The 19,829-nt window shown below is 39.5% G+C and overlaps 3 protein-coding genes across 3 annotated transcripts; 2 read left to right on the forward strand and 1 right to left on the reverse strand.

Moving 5' to 3' along the window:
• Positions 1 to 1,126: 1,126 nt before the first annotated feature.
• On the reverse strand, positions 1,127 to 8,067 carry LOC137735481 (putative serine/threonine protein kinase IRE). Its single transcript, XM_068474913.2, has 16 exons — positions 7,522 to 8,067; positions 7,331 to 7,398; positions 7,010 to 7,186; positions 5,582 to 6,901; positions 5,246 to 5,418; positions 4,815 to 5,064; positions 4,583 to 4,675; positions 4,356 to 4,496; positions 4,133 to 4,225; positions 3,644 to 3,931; positions 2,794 to 2,882; positions 2,590 to 2,641; positions 2,453 to 2,509; positions 2,206 to 2,364; positions 1,859 to 1,939; positions 1,127 to 1,735 (listed from the first exon to the last, which is right to left on the reverse strand). Exons 1-16 carry the CDS (start codon positions 7,940 to 7,942, stop codon positions 1,646 to 1,648), a joined length of 3,552 nt encoding a protein of 1,183 aa, XP_068331014.2. The 5' UTR covers positions 7,943 to 8,067; the 3' UTR covers positions 1,127 to 1,645.
• Positions 8,068 to 10,076: 2,009 nt separating this feature from the next.
• Positions 10,077 to 15,478, forward strand: LOC137735014 (Zincin-like metalloproteases family protein). Its single transcript, XM_068474367.2, has 17 exons — positions 10,077 to 10,477; positions 10,578 to 10,659; positions 10,762 to 10,814; positions 10,970 to 11,024; positions 11,173 to 11,311; positions 11,398 to 11,452; positions 11,811 to 12,033; positions 12,203 to 12,298; positions 12,407 to 12,526; positions 12,639 to 12,764; positions 12,892 to 13,047; positions 13,268 to 13,384; positions 13,744 to 13,869; positions 13,968 to 14,035; positions 14,264 to 14,399; positions 14,524 to 14,683; positions 14,928 to 15,478. The coding sequence occupies exons 1-17, from the start codon at positions 10,272 to 10,274 to the stop codon at positions 15,176 to 15,178; spliced, it is 2,169 nt and encodes a 722-aa protein (XP_068330468.2). The 5' UTR covers positions 10,077 to 10,271; the 3' UTR covers positions 15,179 to 15,478.
• A 467-nt stretch (positions 15,479 to 15,945) lies between these two features.
• Positions 15,946 to 17,875, forward strand: LOC137733141 (protein LPA2). The gene is made up of 2 exons (XM_068472300.2): positions 15,946 to 16,412; positions 17,494 to 17,875. The coding sequence occupies exons 1-2, from the start codon at positions 15,983 to 15,985 to the stop codon at positions 17,637 to 17,639; spliced, it is 576 nt and encodes a 191-aa protein (XP_068328401.2). The 5' UTR covers positions 15,946 to 15,982; the 3' UTR covers positions 17,640 to 17,875.
• Positions 17,876 to 19,829: the final 1,954 nt, after the last annotated feature.

Raw genomic sequence — 19,829 nt, forward strand, 5'->3', positions numbered from 1 at the left:
TATCCCACCAAATCCAAAATGATGAGGCAGCTATAGCCTATACCAAAGGACAAGTATTGTTTGTCCTTTCACTTTCAGTGCTTTCCTGTGTCATTCTGTTTGTGTGGTCACGGGTAAGTCATGTTAACATTTTATATTACTATTCATTTTTGTCTTATTATCTGTATAAAAATAATAATATAAAATGTTGACGTGATTTAACCGTGACCACACAAAACAGAACAGAAGGGCGCAGGACATCGAAAGTGGGATGGCAGATAATCCTTTTCCTATACCAAATGATCCAAATGAGGCAGCTATAACCTATACCAAATGATCCAAATGTGGATTCACAAAGTGAAACCCTAATTTAAAATACATTCCAATATCCGGGCAAGGATCCTTTCCGGATACTGTCAATGCAGAGCTTCGGGATCAATTCATCTTGTTCGTTCAAAACAAATATAATGGCTACAATTCTGCAATCTTCTGTTCACTACCTTCTCTCTCTTCTTCTTTCAATGCGTTCTCTTCTCTTGATTGCGAATCAAACGAATTCGCGACAGAAGTGGCATGTCGTCATAAACTTGATCGGAGACAGTGTTTGGCTGGGCAAAATCGAGAGGAAGGCGGAGGATGAGACATGGCGTCCATGAATTTGGAGGTCCTTCAGCAACGACGATGCGCTCCAATGGCGTGATTTATTTTTTCACCGTTCAATCTGTGGTGAATTAGCAGGAACAATTGATCCAAGGCTCCGGACAAACAGGATCCGAAGAAGATCCTGTTCTCCAATACACCACTATTAGATGCATCACTGCCATTGTTCTCTGACATAAAGAGGCAACGATGTGTCAAATCTGGGTTTACGGATTTGATCCTCTCCTGAGTAAGAAGACGAATCCTCCTGATCCATTCACACTGGCGGTTGAATTTTGATCCAACTGCTAACAACAAGAAACTTTTTTAAAAATTATGATAATTGTAACCATTGAATTTTAATCCAACGACCAGTGTATTTGGATCAGGAGGCTCTGTCTCCTTTGCTCAGGAGGAGAGGATCCAAATCCGACCTATTTACATCCATGTCGTGTTTGTATCAACTCACACATTGATTAACATGTACGCTTATGTAAAAAGAACAAAATAATAATAAAATAGCGCATACTATTCAAAAAGAAAAGAACTACATGATAAGGTTTAATCTAAACTCCCGACTAACGAGTTGTTCCGATGTCGAGAAGGTTACATCGAACCATCCAAGAGAACCATGAATCTGAATTCTAAGTCTGACTTTTACCCCGCCGATTTCGAACAGCTCACTAAAATTAGAAAAGGGTACAAAATTTTCTACCGGGAAAGATATCTACAAGAAACACATCACGCGATCAAGACCGGAAGATCTAAAACAAGGCCTTTTGCTGTGATATACATTTTTAGGACGGAAAAGTAGCGAAACAGTTAAGTGAGATTAACTAGACCTGATGCAATAGCAGCCCGCCTCCGCCTTCAGGAAGAACAACCGCTATTTACTGAATGGATGCCGCGCTTCCTGGACTATTCACGTCGAAGACATCTATCCAAAATCCCACATTTGAGGGGACAATAAGCTTGGAGCAGTAGGCCGGAACACAGATTTGTTGAAGCTTAAAGAAAAGCTGTCTTGTCACGGCATGGATGACTTAGAGGCATCCGGTGACTCCTTGGCGTTCTTCACAAGAAGATCATAGTTGATAGAAGCCAGCTGTGACAAGTTCTAAGAACGCAAATTACACATTAGCACAGTGAATGCGAAAAGAGCTGTGTAGAAAAAACCACCATCATTCATTTTCATCCAGCATCGGAAGAAAAAGAACAGCTTAGGGTTTATATGCCTTACCTTGAATGAAAAATTACTAAAAGTGTACTGCACGTCAACAGTTGGGGCACCAAAGTCCACCAAACTACCACATTCATCCCCCTGAATTAGATGTACAATAGTCAGGTAGCTAAAATAATAATCCCACTGGAATGAACCAGGATCAAATTTGGATCAGATGGATGATTGTGCCACTAAACATTTATGAATTCAAAGTCAGATTGTTGGCAAATTCGGGTACAATTCAGATCTTTGGTACATCCTTCTGGTCCATATAATTCCAAATCAACTTGGAAGCAGTAAGAGTTATGGGTGATCCTAACAGCTCTATGTGCATAAAGAAATATCTTATATAGGAGCACACATACATCTTCGTCTTGTATGTTGCTACATGAACCACTGCTGCATGTTTCAGTCATGTCATCAAAGTCACTGGTGCCATTAACATGTTCATCTTCTGGGTTCCATGCGTACCGGCTCATGAAATAACTTGTATCGTGTGCATCGGTAGATGGTATGAACATAGCCTGCAGCCAATGGTGGTACACTCTTGACTATCACAGATATATGTCAACGATAATTGAAAAACTAAAACAAGTTTAAACTTGAATTGACCTTCTGCCTAGCAAGCGTGTCCCAGTTAATATCCTTGAAAAAAGAATGTTGCTTCACCTGCCAACAGTCGCAACACTTAATTTTATCATCATTGTAACTTACAAATGAACTTCAGTCAAGGGTAGTCAGCAAATTACCTCCCAGGTACCTGTTGCTCCAAGTCTTTGAACTGGGTTGTCGGTAAGCAGTCTGACAAGGAGTGCAGAAGAAATATAAGTAAGATAAAGGTTTCTCTTGAAATATAAAGGCATAGTAACAAAATCCGCATAAGAAAGAAGTCAAAATAGCATTGTAACTAATACATCCAGAAAATGCAACTGATCACTTCTAAAGATTCTTACTTGTCAATCAAATCGTATGCCTCAGGGCTCATCTCCTCAGGTACTTTAGGCCAGGGGATGTCTCTGTTTATTATATTGTTGAAAATTTGCTGCAATAAGTAGGATCTATAAGTTACAACGTCACACTGCTCCCTCATGATTATCAAATGATATGATATAGGAAATGATACCATTCACAGAAAGGGATCAAATAATCCATTCAGATGTTGAGGAAACTAATTTAGTAGAAAATATGCACCTTATCTTGGTTCCATGAAACACTTGGACCAATGCTAAACAGAATTTACCCTATTGCAGATAATATTCAAAGAAAAGTACAACCAGAAAAAAAAAAAATAATAATAATAATAATACAATGTTGTGCAGAGTTGAACTTAATCCTTTCTGAACAATAACTAAATTCATGAGATCAACCCAAAAAACCTATTGGAACAAACTCTTACCAAGAAAAATTCTTAAAAGAACGAACCAGAAATCAACAAACAACTTAAAATGCATAAGCAAATTATGCTTATGGTAAATACGCCAATGAAAGGGAGGGGAAAGAAAGATAATGTTCATAAGACATTCATGAGTTTACTGAAGAGTGTAAAGAACAAGTTAATATATGGACGATTGAGATGCACTGAAATGTCTCCCACCATTGTACATCTCAGTTGTCCATATAAATTTTAACTACTGAGAAACAGAACCTTGTTTAAGAACCTAGGAGAGAAGGCCTGCATACATATCACATATGCATGACAGAAAATGACTACATTTAGTAAATACGGAAGATAAAGTTCATTCTGTTCTGTGCAATAGTCCAAAACCAAAATAACTTTATGCCCACGATAATTAGACTGCATACCTGTGGATGTTCTGCATTGAATGGTGGAATACCGACAAGCAGCTCAAAAAGAATAACCCCCACAGACCACCAATCAGCAGTTGCACCATGCCCCATGCCAAGAAGTATTTCAGGTGCCAAATAATCAGGGGTCCCAACGACTGAATGCTTTTGGCGCTGTGCCCTTTCCGATGAAGACTCAGATTTTGGATCATCATCTGGGACAAAACCAGTAGCACTAACTGATGGACCTGATAAGTCATCAGTGCTGCTGATTAGACCAACGTTGGAGAGCCCAAAATCTGTCAACTGTAACATAAGGGATTAGAGATTTGTGAGAAGTGACAAGTAAACTCTTTATGGCAGAACAGAACCTACACAACTAATCCACCAAAAAAATAACAGCAGATGCATGATATAATGCCAGAATGCGTATACTATGCCCAAACTTATCTCCAGTAGTATAAACAAAAAACTAACATGAAAGAACTGACACTGCAAAATATTGACCTTGATATGACCATCTTGACCAATCAACAGGTTGTCTGGCTTCAAGTCTCTGTGGATAACGTTTAGCGAATGCAAATACTCCAAAGCAAGAACCTTTAAGAAGAAAAAGGAAAAGAAAAAAATTACTTATGCTGTTTTAACATCAGTGAGAAACTTTTAGAGAGAAGACATGAGAAAGTGAATCCGGAGATGGGAAAAAGAAAAAAAGTAGTAAATCCCTTACAACTTCTGCAATATATACACGGGCCATATCTTCATCCAAGCAGCCTAGATTTCTCAATAAAGAGTAAAGATCTCCACCATTTAAGTACTCCATGACCAGATAAAGATTTTCCGTGCATGTAAAAGAATAGAAAAATCGGACCTGTTCATCATCAGAAGTACGTGTTAGGAAAAACTTTGGACGTGCAATGCATTCTTAAAGTGAAAAATACATGGGGACCCACTCACCACAAAAGGATTGCGGACCAAAATAAGGATGTTACGCTCCGCCAAAATACTCTCAACGGCATTTTTACGGATCATATCAGCCTTCTTCAATACCTGCAGAAACGTACCACCATATCAGACTGTCTTGAAACATTAACTTGCAATTAAAAGATAGATTCCATGGGAATCTTTTTGCTCCAATGGATAAATGTGCACTATTTCTCTTAAAATTAAAACACAGAATCAAACAGACCTTTATAGCAAATAAGTCACCAGTCGCTCTTTTTCTGGCAAGAAAAACTCGTCCAAATGCACCCCTGCTTATTGGTTTTATTGTCTCAAAATCTTCAATAGAAGTTCGATCCTTAGAACATGGATTGATGGGGCTGGCACGTAGACTACGAACGGCTTCATCTTCCACTGAACTTTCTTCATCAGCCATACCATTTGATGAATCCAATTTTTCATCTTCTATCTGCCCACAAAGATGTACATATTTTTCCCTGTAAAGTTCAGAATTATAATTTATCAGAGATGCTTTAATTAGACTTTAAATAATTAGCTAACTAGAGAAGCTAAAAACTATACAATTTTGTTGATGCTCAAACCAACAAAATATTGAGGGGAATTCACATTTGTGCAAAGCACAAGATATATCTCTAATAAAAATAGGCCTAAACTCACTGCAGCAATTTTTCAGTACGCCTTCCAAAAGTCTCTACAACGAGTGCATCCACCTTCCTGTCCTGGATAGCATATTTTAGGTCTTCCAGTCGTTCAAGCATATACTCCAATGCAGTGTAGTCACAATTGCTAACATTTGCGACAGAACGAGTGATGTCCAGTAGATTGTGTATCTGTCAATCCATGGTCTGATTAAAATACAAACATAAAAGGAGCAGCTGTCTACACCTACCCAGTTCCACCAGAAATAGAAACTAAAAACAAAGTATAGTAACCTCATATTTAAAAGAAAAGGAATTAAAAGCAGAATTTTTGGTCAGATGAAAAGTAGGACACCTGCTGATAACTCTCAAGTTCTGGTATTGCTCTCCCTCCACTCAGCAGCATTTCAATATGACTGGTTCTTGGTGTTTGTAATGGTGATCTTGGTGTCGAACTTCCTGCTGACGAGGTTCTGGTGCCTTGTTCAGGTATCAAAGCAGAACGTGCATCACATGAGATGTCAGGCAAAACATTCAGATCTTCCATAACATAAGAGTTGTCAACACCAGGAATGCAATCAAGACTGCCTTCAGAGAAGCGAGACAAGTCAATTCGCTTTGGTGACAACTCATCTAAATCTTCATGCATCTGTGAGGGATACACTCTTGCAGCATCATAATGTCCTCGAGTTTCAGTGCCTTTTGGTGTCCAAGATTCCATTATCCTTTCAAGAGCTTCAGCAACTCTTTCAAGTCGTTCATTCACAGTTAAACCCTTCAAGTCACACCTATCAGCAATCGTACATATACGAGAGTGTTCTTCTACATGTACAGTTGGTATTTCAACCTCACATATTCGACAAATCATCACATTTTCGTATGCAACATTCTGCTGGTCCATCCATATTCCCCAAGAGACTCTTTGTGCACTTGCAGACACCTCTGAGTGTTCAGGATGGCATGAAGTATCCAAATTTTCCATACTGTAGTCACCACAAGTTTTTGTGTCATCATTGGCATGCAAACGATCTGATTTTTCCTTTGATGGTGTGTCAGCAACATCATTGCCTTTCTGATTTTTCTCAGCAGCAGATGGAAGTTTTTTCCAAGAGGACATCCTGTAGCTGCCAGTAGATTCAACACTTTTGGCAGTGCAAACCTCCACTTCCTCAGCTCCACTAACTTTGTCCTGCTCACGAGACTTCTTCATTTGCTTCTCATTTATTTCCTTCCCACCCAGTGAACCACTATAGCTCTGCTGTGCAGCCTGCAAAATTTGTTCTGGATAAACACCAAGATCACTGAACTGATGAAGACTGAGAATGTGCTCTTCCTCATAGCCACTCTCTTTCTGGAACTGCACAAGCCGTGTGCACCGAGTGAGAATAAAAAGAAGACGGGTGTGCGCTTGTTTGAGGGCCCCCATTGGTAGCTCTTGACGCCGGTCATCCAAACTCTGAACAATGCCTTCACATTTGACCCAAAATTCACCAGGCGACATCTTTGCACACCTCCGGGCGATAACCAACAAATCCTCAAAGTTCTCTTTCCATTCAGGATTAGACTGTGTAGACTTTTCAAGCATTCCGACCAAATCACCAGCAAATGCGCCTAAATCAAAGTCAACCTCTTCCTTTAACTTCTCAAATCTTGCCTTGAGCGCCACCATAATCTCCTAAAAGAATTTATAGTAGCTGCATAATTTAATGTGATTGGCCAAAACAAAATATACTCTAAAAGGCATAAAAATTGTATACAAAGGAGGGCAAGGCAATAGTATTACCTCCATATGCCCGAAAGCACGAGACTTCCACAGAGGAAATGCTCGAACTCCTTTGGAGTTGAGCTCATGAGAGAAACTCTTAATTTCAGGTGTTCTCTTTTTTCTTCCACTCGTAACACGCAGTATTGCCTGAAAACGCGGCGACTGCATTTCCTTTGAAAAGGCTGCATGATTACCCTACCAATATATGCATTACACACAAAACAACAGCATTGTCAAGCTTGTGAGCCACCTACATTTCTCCAACGAACTAACAGTATATATTATATAATATGCATATACATATACATACATATATGAGATTCACTGACAATTTCCTACCTCCAACACTGGATTGAGTAGTGATGCATTTCTGAGCGATTTTGATTGATCCCACTGCACAGATTCCGCTATAAAGAAATCGCAAATTAAAATTTTAGAAAAATACAATTGAAATTAATAATACCTGATGATCGAATTGGGCAAATTCAATCAAGATTTCCCAAAAAAATAATAAAAATAAATATATGTACCTGGTTGTAAGGGCGCGAGTTTAGGTTTTGGTTTGACGGTGTACTTGACCTTGCTCGATACATCGCCGAAATTCAACGGCGCGCAAACGGAGGAAGAGAATCGAAGCGGTGACGGAGCCGACCGAGTCCGAATGTGATTGAGGCCGAGCGAAGACGGCAAGACGATAGGCGGATCGTCTGCTCTGCGCTCCGCACTATCATCGTCCTCATCTTCCTCGTCGTCTTCAAATTCCTCGTCTTCGTGGATCGTGTGCCTAGTGCTTCGCTGAATCGGGATTTGAGGGATCTTAAGGAGCTTGGCTCTGGAGGGGGAGGGCTGTTGAGTCGGGGAGGAGACGGAAGACGTCGTTCCGGGGTCTGATTTGTCGTCGGAGATGGAAATCAGCGGCGGGTTTGTAGAAGGCGGAGGAGGGCTCGACATGGAGACGACGGTTCGGGTTTAAATGCGGATCCGGATTCGTCATGGGATTGTGGGAGAGGAGAGAGAGGGGGAGGGGTGGCTGTGGGGAGATTATCTCGCGGGAAGAGAGAGAGAGGGCGTTAGAGAGCGACACGAATCGGTTGCGGGGTTTGAAACGTGCTTCCCGCTAACCATGAGTCTGGGCCGCGTTCCCATGCGGAGGGGACTAGCGTAACTAAGGAGCTACACTCGCGTGTGGACGGGACCATCGTACCTAACTGTGTGAACAATCAAAGCCTTAGTCGAAATTTTTAGAAAAAATCTTATAGCATTTGCTTACTCACATATACGTTTAGAGGATGTCTATGGAAGACAAGGGCATAGACAACGCCCTCTAGGCTCTAGTCCAACAAAGTAAGGGCAAGTCGTGACCCAACCACTATCTGCCCAAAAGCATTTGCTTACTCGCATAAATGTTTAGAGTATGTTCATCGTTGGTGAAAGGTAAGGACAAAGACAACAATGTTACCGTCCAGTCCAAAAAAATCTTTTCCAGCAATTCAACAAAGTAAGGGCAAGTTGTGAGCCAACCAATCCCCCCCCCCCCCCCCAAAAAAAAGCCCATGCTTCTCAAGCCCTGCCTTGTGCCAACAGCAAATTAATGTCAGCCATGATTTAAGTTTTTTTTTTGTTAGGCATGTGTAACACACTCACGAAGAAGAAGAGTGGAGCTAACAAAACTACAACAACGATTCTACTGCAGCAAACCACTGATGGCTTTCCAATGATTTAGACACGTGGCGCTTTGGGATTTCCAACCATCAAAGAAATTGAAAATGTTACTGTCGGGACATGAGGTTTTAATTTTTTTCACATTATATTATACTGAAATGAGAAAGTAAGGATAAACGCATTTTATGTTTTTAGATTTGAGGTGATTTTCAAAATGGGTCATGAGGTTTTTTTTATTTATTTATTTTCATATTACACTATATGATGTTTTGATATTGTATCAATTTACACCTTAATATGTATGTTTTAACATCTAATCATCCATTAAATTGATTAGTGTTTTTGCCAATGCAAATGTGACTTACAAGTTAATTCATGTATGAGTTGCATAATCATCATGCTATCAATTTAACAATTGATCAAAGTGTATGAATTGATGCAATTTCAATAACTATTTGGAAAAAAAATAAAACTTTGTAGGTCCATTTTATAAATATCTTTAAGAGCAACTTCACTCCTAAAAAATGAACTGGCCCAAAGTCCATTTAATTCATCCAAATGAATAGTAATTGACTCCATTGAATAGTAATTGGCCAAATTGTCACATCCCAGCCCCGGGGGGACCACTTCCTTGGCTCGCTCTACCATCGTAGTACGATATTGTCCGCTTTGGGCCCCAACTACGCCCTTACAGTTTTGTTTCTGGGAATTCACACGAGAACTTCCCAGTGGGTCACCTATCTTGGGAGTGCTCTCGCGTGCTACTCGCTTAACTTCGGAGTTCCCATGGAACCCGAAGCCAGTGAGCTCCCAAAATGCCTCGTTCTAGGTAGGGATGGGAATATACATATAAGGATCACTCCCCTAGGCGACGTGGGATGTCACACAAATGCATCTCCACCCTTAAAACTAAATAGCCTAGTCCATTTTATTAAAATATTATTAAATTTTTATTATAAAATAATAAAAATAATTTTATTTTTAATTTCTGACATTTACTTTATTTATTTCTTTAAAGTTTTTTGGTCGAAAAATCTGGACCGTTGATCTGCAAAGTTTTTACCGTTGAAAATCCAAGGGCCAGAAAACTAGCTATTGGAAATCCAACGGCCGAGGCTTAGCCACATGGCACATGTCCCGTGCCCTTTAGTGCCCCTGCAGTGCGAGCCCGACGTCTCTCGCCTTGTCAGGGATGTGTGACCACGCGAGCGTGTTTCCCACACACTTGACGCAAAAATAATTGTGTTGTCCGATGACGTCATGCTGACGCCAGCATAATGCCAGATAGGCCGGTTTCTACCTTAGCCTATTTTGGACCAACCTACAAACTGACTTGGACTTTAGGCTAAACCTATTTTCAAGGGTGGAGGGGTTTTTTTAGATTCCAGCCTATTTTTTAAGGCTTTCGATCAGCTTAAAAATAAGGGCTGAGTTTCTCACGAAGACTATTTGAGTCTCGCGCGGCCCCGCGCGCAGTCCGATATAAACCCATTTCCACATGTAACTAAACCCGACCCGGTCCATCTAAACGTCCGTTCGATGAGAAACCCCGACCCGAATTACGCATACCGAACATAAGATAGCTAAACCGACCTCAGCACGCCGCCACCGCAAAACAATGCTGAGTCTTCTCCGGAGGTCCGCCGGAAAGCTCCGGTACAAACCCGGTACCATTTTCAACTATTCGGACCCTCTCACAACCCGGCGCCACTACACCTCCGCAGTCCCACAAATCAAATCCGCCGCCGCCACCGGTCTTTATGGCTTCGACCACTTAAAGTCCCCCAAAGGCTTTCAACGTTTCGTCGACGATGCAATCGAAAGGTACGGACTTTTCCAAATTAAACGAAAACATGCAAATTCCCAATATATATGAAGTTTTAACTTCAAATTCTCTCCAAAAATTCATTTTTTTTGTTTGTAGGTCGGGAGAGCTGGTTGCATACATTGCCGGGATGCCTTCGTCGGCGGAAGTAGTTAGAGCCATGGATGAAATTTCTGACACAGTATGTGATTGGAATTTTAAAATTTTCACAGTATTGCTACTTTGTTCATAAGAGTGTGTGCTTGAACTAATTTTCTTGTATTATTTGTCTAATTTGATGTAGGTTTGCTCTGTCCTTGACTCAGCGGAGCTTTGTCGAAACAGTCATCCTGACAGGTTATTCTCTGAATTGTTCGAATTTTCGGTTCTCCCACTAAGTAATTTTTCGCTTTTTCGTATTTGGATTGTCAATGTAATTGATTCTGACATGGATATTCAACATACAGAGTTCAGTTTTTTGCTTTTTGATTGTATTGATGTTTGTATACTAGGGAATTCGTTGAGGAGGCGACCAAAGCATCCATGAGAATGAGTGAATATCTACATGTGAGGTGACGGTGAATCGTCTTTGCAAATTTTTACTCACAATTTTGTTGTCTGTGTGAATTATATTGTGTCTGAGCCATTGCTAGTGTCTGAGTTTTTTTTTTTTTTTTTTTTTTTTTTTTTTTTTTTTTAAATCACTGTGTTGTAGTTTCTGAATACAAATCATACTTTGTATAATGCCGTGAAAAAAGCTGAGCAAGAGGGCAAATTGCTTACAGCCGAAGCTCAAAGGGTTGCACATTTCCTCCGCCATGACTTTGAGAAGGGTGGAATTCATCTTTCTGATGGTATTTACTTTTCTCTTCTTGTTTTATGATGCTGTTGCGGCAGGGATTTTATTTCAGTCAAATAACGTTTGACTTACGCTTTGCAGAGAAATTGGATAGAGTGAATGAGCTGAATATAGAAATTTCCAAACTGTGCAGACAGTAAGTACACTACTTAATTTACTTTTCCAATAGTTAGGGCCTTTAGGACTGCTATCGGGTTAGGAAAATGAGTTCATTTCTACTGGTTGTATCATTAATGATGCCATTTGTATGATTAATGATGCCACACAATTATTCTGTTTGTAATATTTGACCATGGACATAGCTTGGGCCCCTTCCGCCCATTGTCCATTGAACCTTAGGTCCAGATGTATCATATTCAAATTATGCCACGTAGTGTCGTTGGAGATTTGTTTTTAATTGCTTGTTGATGCTGTGCCATCTTTTTATTTTTACTTTTTAACTAGTTTGTCTAATTGACTTACCTTTGCTTCAAATGCATTTGTTTTTGGCTCAGGTTCAATATGAATATTGACACTGACCCAGGTGCTGTAGATATTTTCCCAGCATCACGTATACCTCAAAATTTGCACCATCTCCTTGAACCCATCTATGGTTCCACATCTGTAATTTCAAGGGAATCGTTGAGGCCCAGGGGTAACATGAATGAAAAGGGATTTCGTATAACAACAGACCCACATACTCTATCCTGTGTATTGCAAGGGGCACAAGATGATAAGGTAACTTCATTGTTTAGAAAAACTCTTTTTTTTCTTGTTTTCTGAATTGTTGTTGCCAAGGGGAGTTGAGGCAGTGGGTCCATATATTGCATGTCATTAAAGTTTCTCTCCCAGTTTCAGATACGTGTTTTATGTTTTGTTTTCTTTAATTAAATGAATTTGGTTTCAGGTTAGGAAAATGGCATATATCAAAGGAAACTCTGTTCCTCGTGCAAACCTTGGTGTTCTCGATAAACTTATAGCTGCCCGTCATGAGCTAGCTCAGGTTAGTTATCTTCATATTTGGTGCCTGCCAAATATTTAACATGTGATGCAGTTTAATTCTGTTGTATTTGTATTTATGGGCATTTTTTGGCCTTATTGATGAATGCAGATAATGGGTTATAGATCTTATGCTGAATACACCTTGAAGCCTAACATGGCTTCATCCCCAGAAGTTGTGATGTCTTTCTTGAAAGAGATGAGCGAGATGGTCAGACCTAGCGCTGATGAGGTATTATGTCCTTAGGAAACATATTTGTAGTGTTTGCAAGAATTGCTGCAATTTTGTTTTGGCTGTAGATCATACTGCAGCTTTTGTCTCTTAATGATCACTTTTACTGTAGGAGTTTAAAAAAATTAGGGAATTTAAGAGAGAAAAATGTGGTCAGCAATCTGGTAATTTAGAGCCATGGGATGAGGCATACTACACAGCAATGATGAAGTCTTCTGCCTATGACTTGGACTCTTTGGTATGCTTTGTTCTCCTGTTTGCTTTTAAAGTAAAGAACTGGAACTGCAAAGTTTGCTTGCTAACACTTCATATTGAGGGTATGGAAGCAAGGGAAATTATCTTGATTCTCTTTCTCACCAATGCAGGTTGTTGCATCGTATTTTTCTCTTCCACATTGTATCGAGGGTTTGAAAGTGCTGGTTGAATCATTATTTGGTGCTACGCTTCATAGCATCCCCCTAGCACCAGGTGAATCATGGCACCCAGATGTGCGTAAAATGGCACTTCATCATCCTGAAGAGGTATTCACATGGATAATAATGGACATGAATGTTTTATATACATATATATATATATATATATATATATATATATTATACACTTCAAGAGAATTTAAAGCTTTGTGAATGCTTCAATTATATGCATATTTCTGTGTGAACTCTTGTTCATGCCTGAATATGATTGTACTGGTTTTGTCTTCTGTGACACGTATGTTCATCAGGATCTATGTACTTGTTACAGGGTGATTTGGGGTATCTGTACCTTGATTTGTACTCAAGGAAGGGCAAGTATCCAGGTTGTGCTCATTTTGCAATTAAAGGTGGCCGCAGGGTTTCTGAATCAGAATATCAACTTCCTGTATGTAAATATTTTTGCTTTACTTGACTTTTATTTTTCATATTATGCGTCTTTCTAAAGACTAAAGAGTAGACTTGATAATTCCTAGTTAGATTCTTGAAAATGGAATAAAGCGAATTAGGGACTTTAAGTACTTTTTTGGACCTTAAAACCGTTGACACTATGGCGGTTTTGCATTTGTGTTGGAGAAACTCTCCTATTGGATGTGAGAACATAGTATTTTGGAATTAATTCCCCTTCTTTGTGAAAAGGTTTGAATTAAGTGACAGACTATTTCAGAACATCAACAATAAAATCATTCAATGACTTACTACATCATCGCTTATTTCATTGGGTTTAAACTCTGCTTTGGTGCACAGGTTGTTGCTCTTGTATGTAGTTTTTCTGCTTCACGTCATTCATCAACTGCGAGGCTAAATCATTTCGAACTGGAAACTCTGTTTCATGAGTTTGGACATGCTCTCCATTCGTTGCTTTCAAGAACGGTATTGTAGAAACACCTTATGACTGGGAAGTACAATATCTACATCATTTCCTCTTCCTTTTCATGAATTAATAGTCAACTTTTTATTGTTTCTGGCAGGATTACCAACACTTTTCAGGTACCAGGGTGATTTTTGATTTAGCGGAAACACCTTCAAACCTTTTTGAGTAAGTTCAATGCTTTGATTATTTTCCGATCATCCTTTTAATATGACGATGTGGTTGAATATATTTGACATGATGGTTTTAATGTGTGCAACTCTCTGAATTATCACTGTTAGAAACGGTAGTCCATTTTGGGGATTTTGATGATAAAATATTTAATGTTTTGTTGATAATAACCTTCGTGAAGATAGGTTGGTAATGCGCTGACAATAATTCTGGCGCTATATCTAGGTACTTTTCATGGGATTACCGAGTTTTGAAGACATTTGCCAAACACTATTCAACTGGTGAAATTATCCCTAAGAAACTTGTAGAGTCAATGCAGGGTGCCAGAAAAATGTTTGCTGCAACTGAATTGCAACGTCAGGTTATTGTCCAAGGACTATCTAAATCGATACCACTTGACCAATTTTTACTGATGGAGGAAAAGTTGCGAAACCACAAAGAAGGAATATTGACCCATGTTTACTTGCTTGTTTTCTGTTCATCAGATTTTTTATGCTGCTATTGACCAAACATTCTTCGGGGAACAGCCAACCCCACCAACAAGCTCTATCGTTGCAGATTTGAAAAGACAGTATACTAGTTGGAAGCATGTGGAGGACACCCACTGGGAGACCCGATTCAGTCACCTCTTGAATTATGGTGCAGGTATGCTGAATTTTTTTCAAAACATATAGAAGGGAAATTCAAAAAGTTCACATGGCCAATTAGTAATGCTGTGTTCAGTAGTACAACTTCTTGTCTGTAAATCACTCGATCTTCATCAGGTTGCTTGCAAGTATCTGGGATCCACTTTGAGCTTTAGAAGTACCTCAAATCAGGAAAATTATTATAAATAATACCGTCGTTATTGTATCCAAGCTCGTTCTGATAAGCGTACATTATTTTGCAGGTTATTATAGCTACTTATACGCCAGATGTTTTGCCGCAACGATATGGCAGAAGCTGTGTCACGAGGATCCACTATCATTAACTACGGGAACTGCTTTAAGAACAAAGTTGTTACAGCATGGGGGAGCAAAAGATCCAGCTGATTTGTTAAACGGTCTTGTAGGAGATGGAATTTTGAGGGATTGTAACGGAGGAATAGTTCCTGATATCACCTGTCTTTGCGACGAAATGAAGCTGGGGGTGAAGGTATAGTGAACAGCCGCTGCTGTGAACATTCGAGCTCCCAAGAACTAGCCAACTAACAGCAACAGGAGGAATGAAACTGAGGGAGATGAAGGGCTCCTCTTTTAGGAGGCAATGTCGAGCTTGCCGGCTGGGGTTAGCAGCTCTGGATTCCGCTCGGAGTTGTTATGGCATAAAGGCATTTGATTTTTAGAAACTTGCATTTGAATTTTGACATGGATGAAAAAGAATCAACGGTACAGATCATTTACGTAAAGAATTATGTTACAGATTGTTAAGGGTAAAAATTTAGTTACAGGTTCCTACTAATTGATTATTTTTACAAGAAGAGATGAACAACAACTGGGAAAAATCCTTCCCTTCTACCCAGAAACTACTCGAAGCTAGCAGCTGGAAGTTTACTGCTCCGGTTCACTATCCATACACGAATAATAGAATTCACTTCGTCGGGCAGTTCGTCGTGCGGGCAATGACCTCATTTTGATAACCGTACCAAACTTGGAGGGCCTAAAATGCCGTTACACTTATACCTAACTGTTATGCTGGGAAAGAGATCGTCTCTGGATCTTTCCCTCTCCTTACAAATTATTATATTTTTAAAAGTTTTTGCTAACTTCTCTGTTTTTAGCCATTTGATTAAATTTTAAAAATTTAAATCACTTGATCCCTGTTTTTTTGGAGGGAAAGATCCGGCAAGAATCTCTTTCCGTTTTGCTGGTCAAGAGTAAACGACACGTCGTTTACCTTGAAAGCCGAAAATACACAGAACGGGCAAAAATAAAGTAAATCTTCTACCAACGAACTAAACTGAAAATGGCGCTAATTCACAGTCCCTCTTCTCCCACCACCAAACCCTATCATCATCACCTTCCTCACACTCCTCCTCTGCTTCACTTTTCAACCAGAAGCCATTTCACAGTGAAGTCCCAGACGCCATCGGAGCCCTCAAAACCCGCCGCCGAGGCCGCCCAGGTCCCACCCAAGAAACCCACCTCAGCCGGGACAGGCTTCGGCTCTCCTCCTCCTTCTCCGGCCAAGCCAAAAGCGAATCCCGCCGCTGATAAGAAGAAAGGGAACAGGGCTGCGGTGATTCGGAGGTCGCCGGTGGAAAAGCCCCTGCTTTATTCTGAGGAAGATGAGGCCAAGGCCAAAGAGATGGGCACAAATGAGAGCGCTTTTGTTCTTGCTTGGTTGGGGCTCGGCGGTGTTATTCTAGCCCAAGGCCTTATTCTTGCCGCATCGGGTACGATTGCTTAAACCTTTGCATTCGTTGTGATTGACTTGATGCGAAATATGTGAAAATTTTGTTGGGTATTTTGTAAAGATTGGATTTTTTGTTAGCATTTGGTTGAATTTGTAGGAGTCTATAAGTTTGAATCGTTTAAATTGTCGAATTGTTTGGTTCGGTGGATATTGAATTGTGTTTTCAGTTATCCAGTATTGACTTGCTAGATTTATAAGGTCTGGTAACGAGAATCCTAGTAAATGTGACTTTGAATTCGACCTTGTGATTCGAGTTCCGGGGCAAAACTTGAATTGGGTTATATGCTGGAAGTAGAATTTTGCATCCGATAATGTTTTGTCTAGCAGAAAAAAACACTACAACAAATAAAAGACTAGACCTTGTTGGTCCAAAAGAAATGTGGTTTTAGTTTAGGGTTTTACCCATTTGTTCTCAGTCCCAACATATTGGCCGGTTAGGACTCAATTTTCATCATTTAGAATCGAATTCGGTATTTTGAGTCATTTTCAGCCGTCCTCTTAGGTAGTAAGACATATCAGCCGTGGATAATGCACACATTGTTTAGGTTTAAGAACGTTTGTCCAAACAAGCAGCTGACCTTGAGATCGGAGTTGAATAATATTCCACTCGCACTGATCATCCTATGACTGGAAAAACTAACAAGTTAATGAGAATATCATCTGTTGGAAAGAGTTTGCACAGAAAGACCATTTATATCCTCCTTGTGGAATCTTCGAACTATGAACTATTAGTCACATAAGATATAGAACATAATGGGCATAGCTTTCCAAATGACAAAGATTCTGTGTCCCAAACTTCTCTATTGAGAATCCAACCTCATAAACACATTCCTTTCGGAGCATAATATATTCAGCTGAACCTTCCGATTAAAGGAGTATTAATGCATCCTTTCTTCACGTATCTCAAAAAGCAGTACATTATGCATTATGATCGATTACTTGAATGTTGAGGAAAAGGCTCGGATATAATAAAATCATGGAAGTTATTTCTATAATTGATTCGTTACGGTATGCTTTGTGTTTTCTTCATATTGTGAATAATTTGTTCGCTTTCATTTCAGGCTTCCTGCCAGAAGATTGGGACAAGTTCCTTGTGAAGTATTTATATCCATCTTTTACACCGACAGTCGGCTTGTTTGTTGCTGGAAGTGTTGTATATGGAGCGGTGAAGTATCTGCAGAATGAGGAACTTAAAGGTCAGAAATGATATTTACTTTGTATAGATACAAACTTTCAGGTAAATGAGGGGACAATTCAGTAGCTTTTTAAGGCTGTAGTTGTTGTGCTTTCATGGTTTATAGGAAGATGAATTAGCTAAAAAATCGCAAACTGCTTTCCATTTGTTCCTTAAAGCAGTTCTCTGATCCATCCCTTCATTAATTTCTACAAGCTATACTCGGAACGATGTTGCTTTTAAATAGTCATATAGCATAAGTTCAGTAACAGGTAGACCGTTGGATCACATGGGTCTCACACCCTATCGAGGAGAACCCTCATGAGTGAATGACCTGTCCTGTAACTGGACTATCCAGCTCAAGACAGATTCCGTATACAATCCTGTGATCTTGCCCTTCCTATCATCTCGCGGTGCCTTTTACTTGTATTGCTTATACCATGCTTGCGCACCCTTCAGTCATTGTTAGCATTAGAAAAAGGCCGACTATCTCGTGCAAATTTCAGTATTTCATCCTGTCATCCTAATGAATGGATTACTTGTTTGTGATCTGCTTACACTTCCACCTCTTCTTCCATATTGCAGTGTTGTAGCCATTCCTCTTGTCTATTGGCCCTCATCTTAGATAGATGTTCATTAAGTTGGTCATGAACTCAATGACTGAAAAGCACTTTTCCCACCAGTGAATTGTAATTGTGCTTATCACAGTTCACTGTGAGATCTGTGATTATATCAACTTAAGTCCACTTTACTAACCCCGGGACACCCTATCTTCTGTGATTATATCAACTTAGGGCGGTCTATGATCTTTTCGGATGAGGTATAACCATTTAGTCAGTCACTTAAGTGAAGAAGAAACTTCATTAATCTCTGTTTGAATCCATGTCTTTGGTTAGGTAGAGAGAATGAGACAGGCAACTGGACAGTTTATGTTTGTGCTAATGGTTTGGAAAAAGACAGATCGCCGTCCATGGCTGCCGTGCACAAAAGACGCTCGCCGTTGCCAGTATAGTCACTTGGAGTAGGATCTCCGGTCGTACTCTAAACCTTAAACTAACGCCATTTATTTACAGTGTTAAAAGTAAAATTTAGTGTTTCACTAGTCAAATTAAAGGAACTATACCGTATCGACTCACTCTATCTCTCTCTTACGTGACTCACCCAATGAGAGGGATAGAAGAATCTGTTTCATGTAAGTTTTTCTCGTCTAAAGAGATTCTATTATGTCGCTAATTCATCGTATGATAATTATCTCTAAAACTTGTAATGCGCTTTTGAAATACGTTACAAGCGTTTATTAAACGGTAACATCACTAGAGTAAACTTAGTTTCGCGAGAGCATCTCTTAGTATGAGAATCACTTCTAGCTTTAATCAATCCGCAATGTTTGGAGTTTACAAGATTTTTTAGAGGGGGTCCTATTCCAGCTGCCTCTAAAAAAGATCTAGTGTCAATTTTTGGCAAGAGGGCCACCACCCAATCATTGATTAGCCGCGTGGCAGTTGGCTCAATCAAATTTGTGTGAGAATTGGATGGAAATGAGCTTTTGAGGTCCCCCTCTTCTAATTATTCTTCGTTAAATTCTAATCAATATGGACAACTCAATGATCTCCACCTCTAGATCCTGACAGATTTTTCAATGTATCCAAAACATAGAGTGAAACATCACATATCATTATGCAATTGGAGAGACACTTAAAAAAAAAAAAAAAAAAACTTTCTCTGAGTGTATAATGACATATGATGTTTCGGCTCGTGTTCCAAGCACACTAAAAAATCTCTATCGCTTCCCTTGTAATAACTCAAGAAAACCCAATTTACATAGCCTGACTCATCTGCCTTGACTTGTATACAAATCAATTGTGAGGAAGATTCTAACCGAGAATAAGCGGACATGTACAATAACATGACATAATTCACGTCTACGAAACAGTGTCATCTTTGAAAATAAACACGACGAATTAACAAGAGCTTGTAATAAATTATGTACTGGGAACCCTAAGATGAGAACACTGATTAGGGATTAAAAAACAAAACAAAAGCATAAAAAAGTTGGACATATTTTATACACTAAAACACTTAAACGTCAAAGGTCGTGCTGCAGGCGCCGCTGCCTCTTTTAGTTCCCTTAAATTAATCATGTTTCAAATCTTGATTAAATTAATCAAAGTGTTAAGTACTACTGTGGATCCTAATCATCCTATATTTTTCAGGGCAAAATTG

This window comes from Pyrus communis, chromosome 7 (genome assembly GCF_041283825.1).
Source record: "Pyrus communis isolate YQ-2024b chromosome 7, ASM4128382v1, whole genome shotgun sequence".
In the NCBI taxonomy this organism is placed as follows: Eukaryota; Viridiplantae; Streptophyta; class Magnoliopsida; order Rosales; family Rosaceae; genus Pyrus; species Pyrus communis.

Excerpts from the sequence above, each read along its gene's own strand:
- LOC137735014 (XM_068474367.2), top strand. The coding sequence starts at position 10,272 with ATGCTGAGTCTTCTCCGGAGGTCCGCCGGAAAGCTCCGGTACAAACCC. Across the intron at positions 12,765-12,891 it reads CCTATGACTTGGACTCTTTG|GTTGTTGCATCGTATTTTTC; the intron begins GTATGCTTTGTT and ends TCACCAATGCAG. Across the intron at positions 14,036-14,263 it reads ACACCTTCAAACCTTTTTGA|GTACTTTTCATGGGATTACC; the intron begins GTAAGTTCAATG and ends CGCTATATCTAG.
- LOC137733141 (XM_068472300.2), top strand. The coding sequence starts at position 15,983 with ATGGCGCTAATTCACAGTCCCTCTTCTCCCACCACCAAACCCTATCAT. Across the intron at positions 16,413-17,493 it reads CCTTATTCTTGCCGCATCGG|GCTTCCTGCCAGAAGATTGG; the intron begins GTACGATTGCTT and ends CTTTCATTTCAG.
- LOC137735481 (XM_068474913.2), bottom strand. The coding sequence starts at position 7,942 with ATGTCGAGCCCTCCTCCGCCTTCTACAAACCCGCCGCTGATTTCCATC. Across the intron at positions 6,902-7,009 it reads GTGCTTTCGGGCATATGGAG|GAGATTATGGTGGCGCTCAA; the intron begins GTAATACTATTG and ends AAATTCTTTTAG. Across the intron at positions 2,883-3,643 it reads TCAATGCAGAACATCCACAG|CAAATTTTCAACAATATAAT; the intron begins GTATGCAGTCTA and ends TACTTATTGCAG.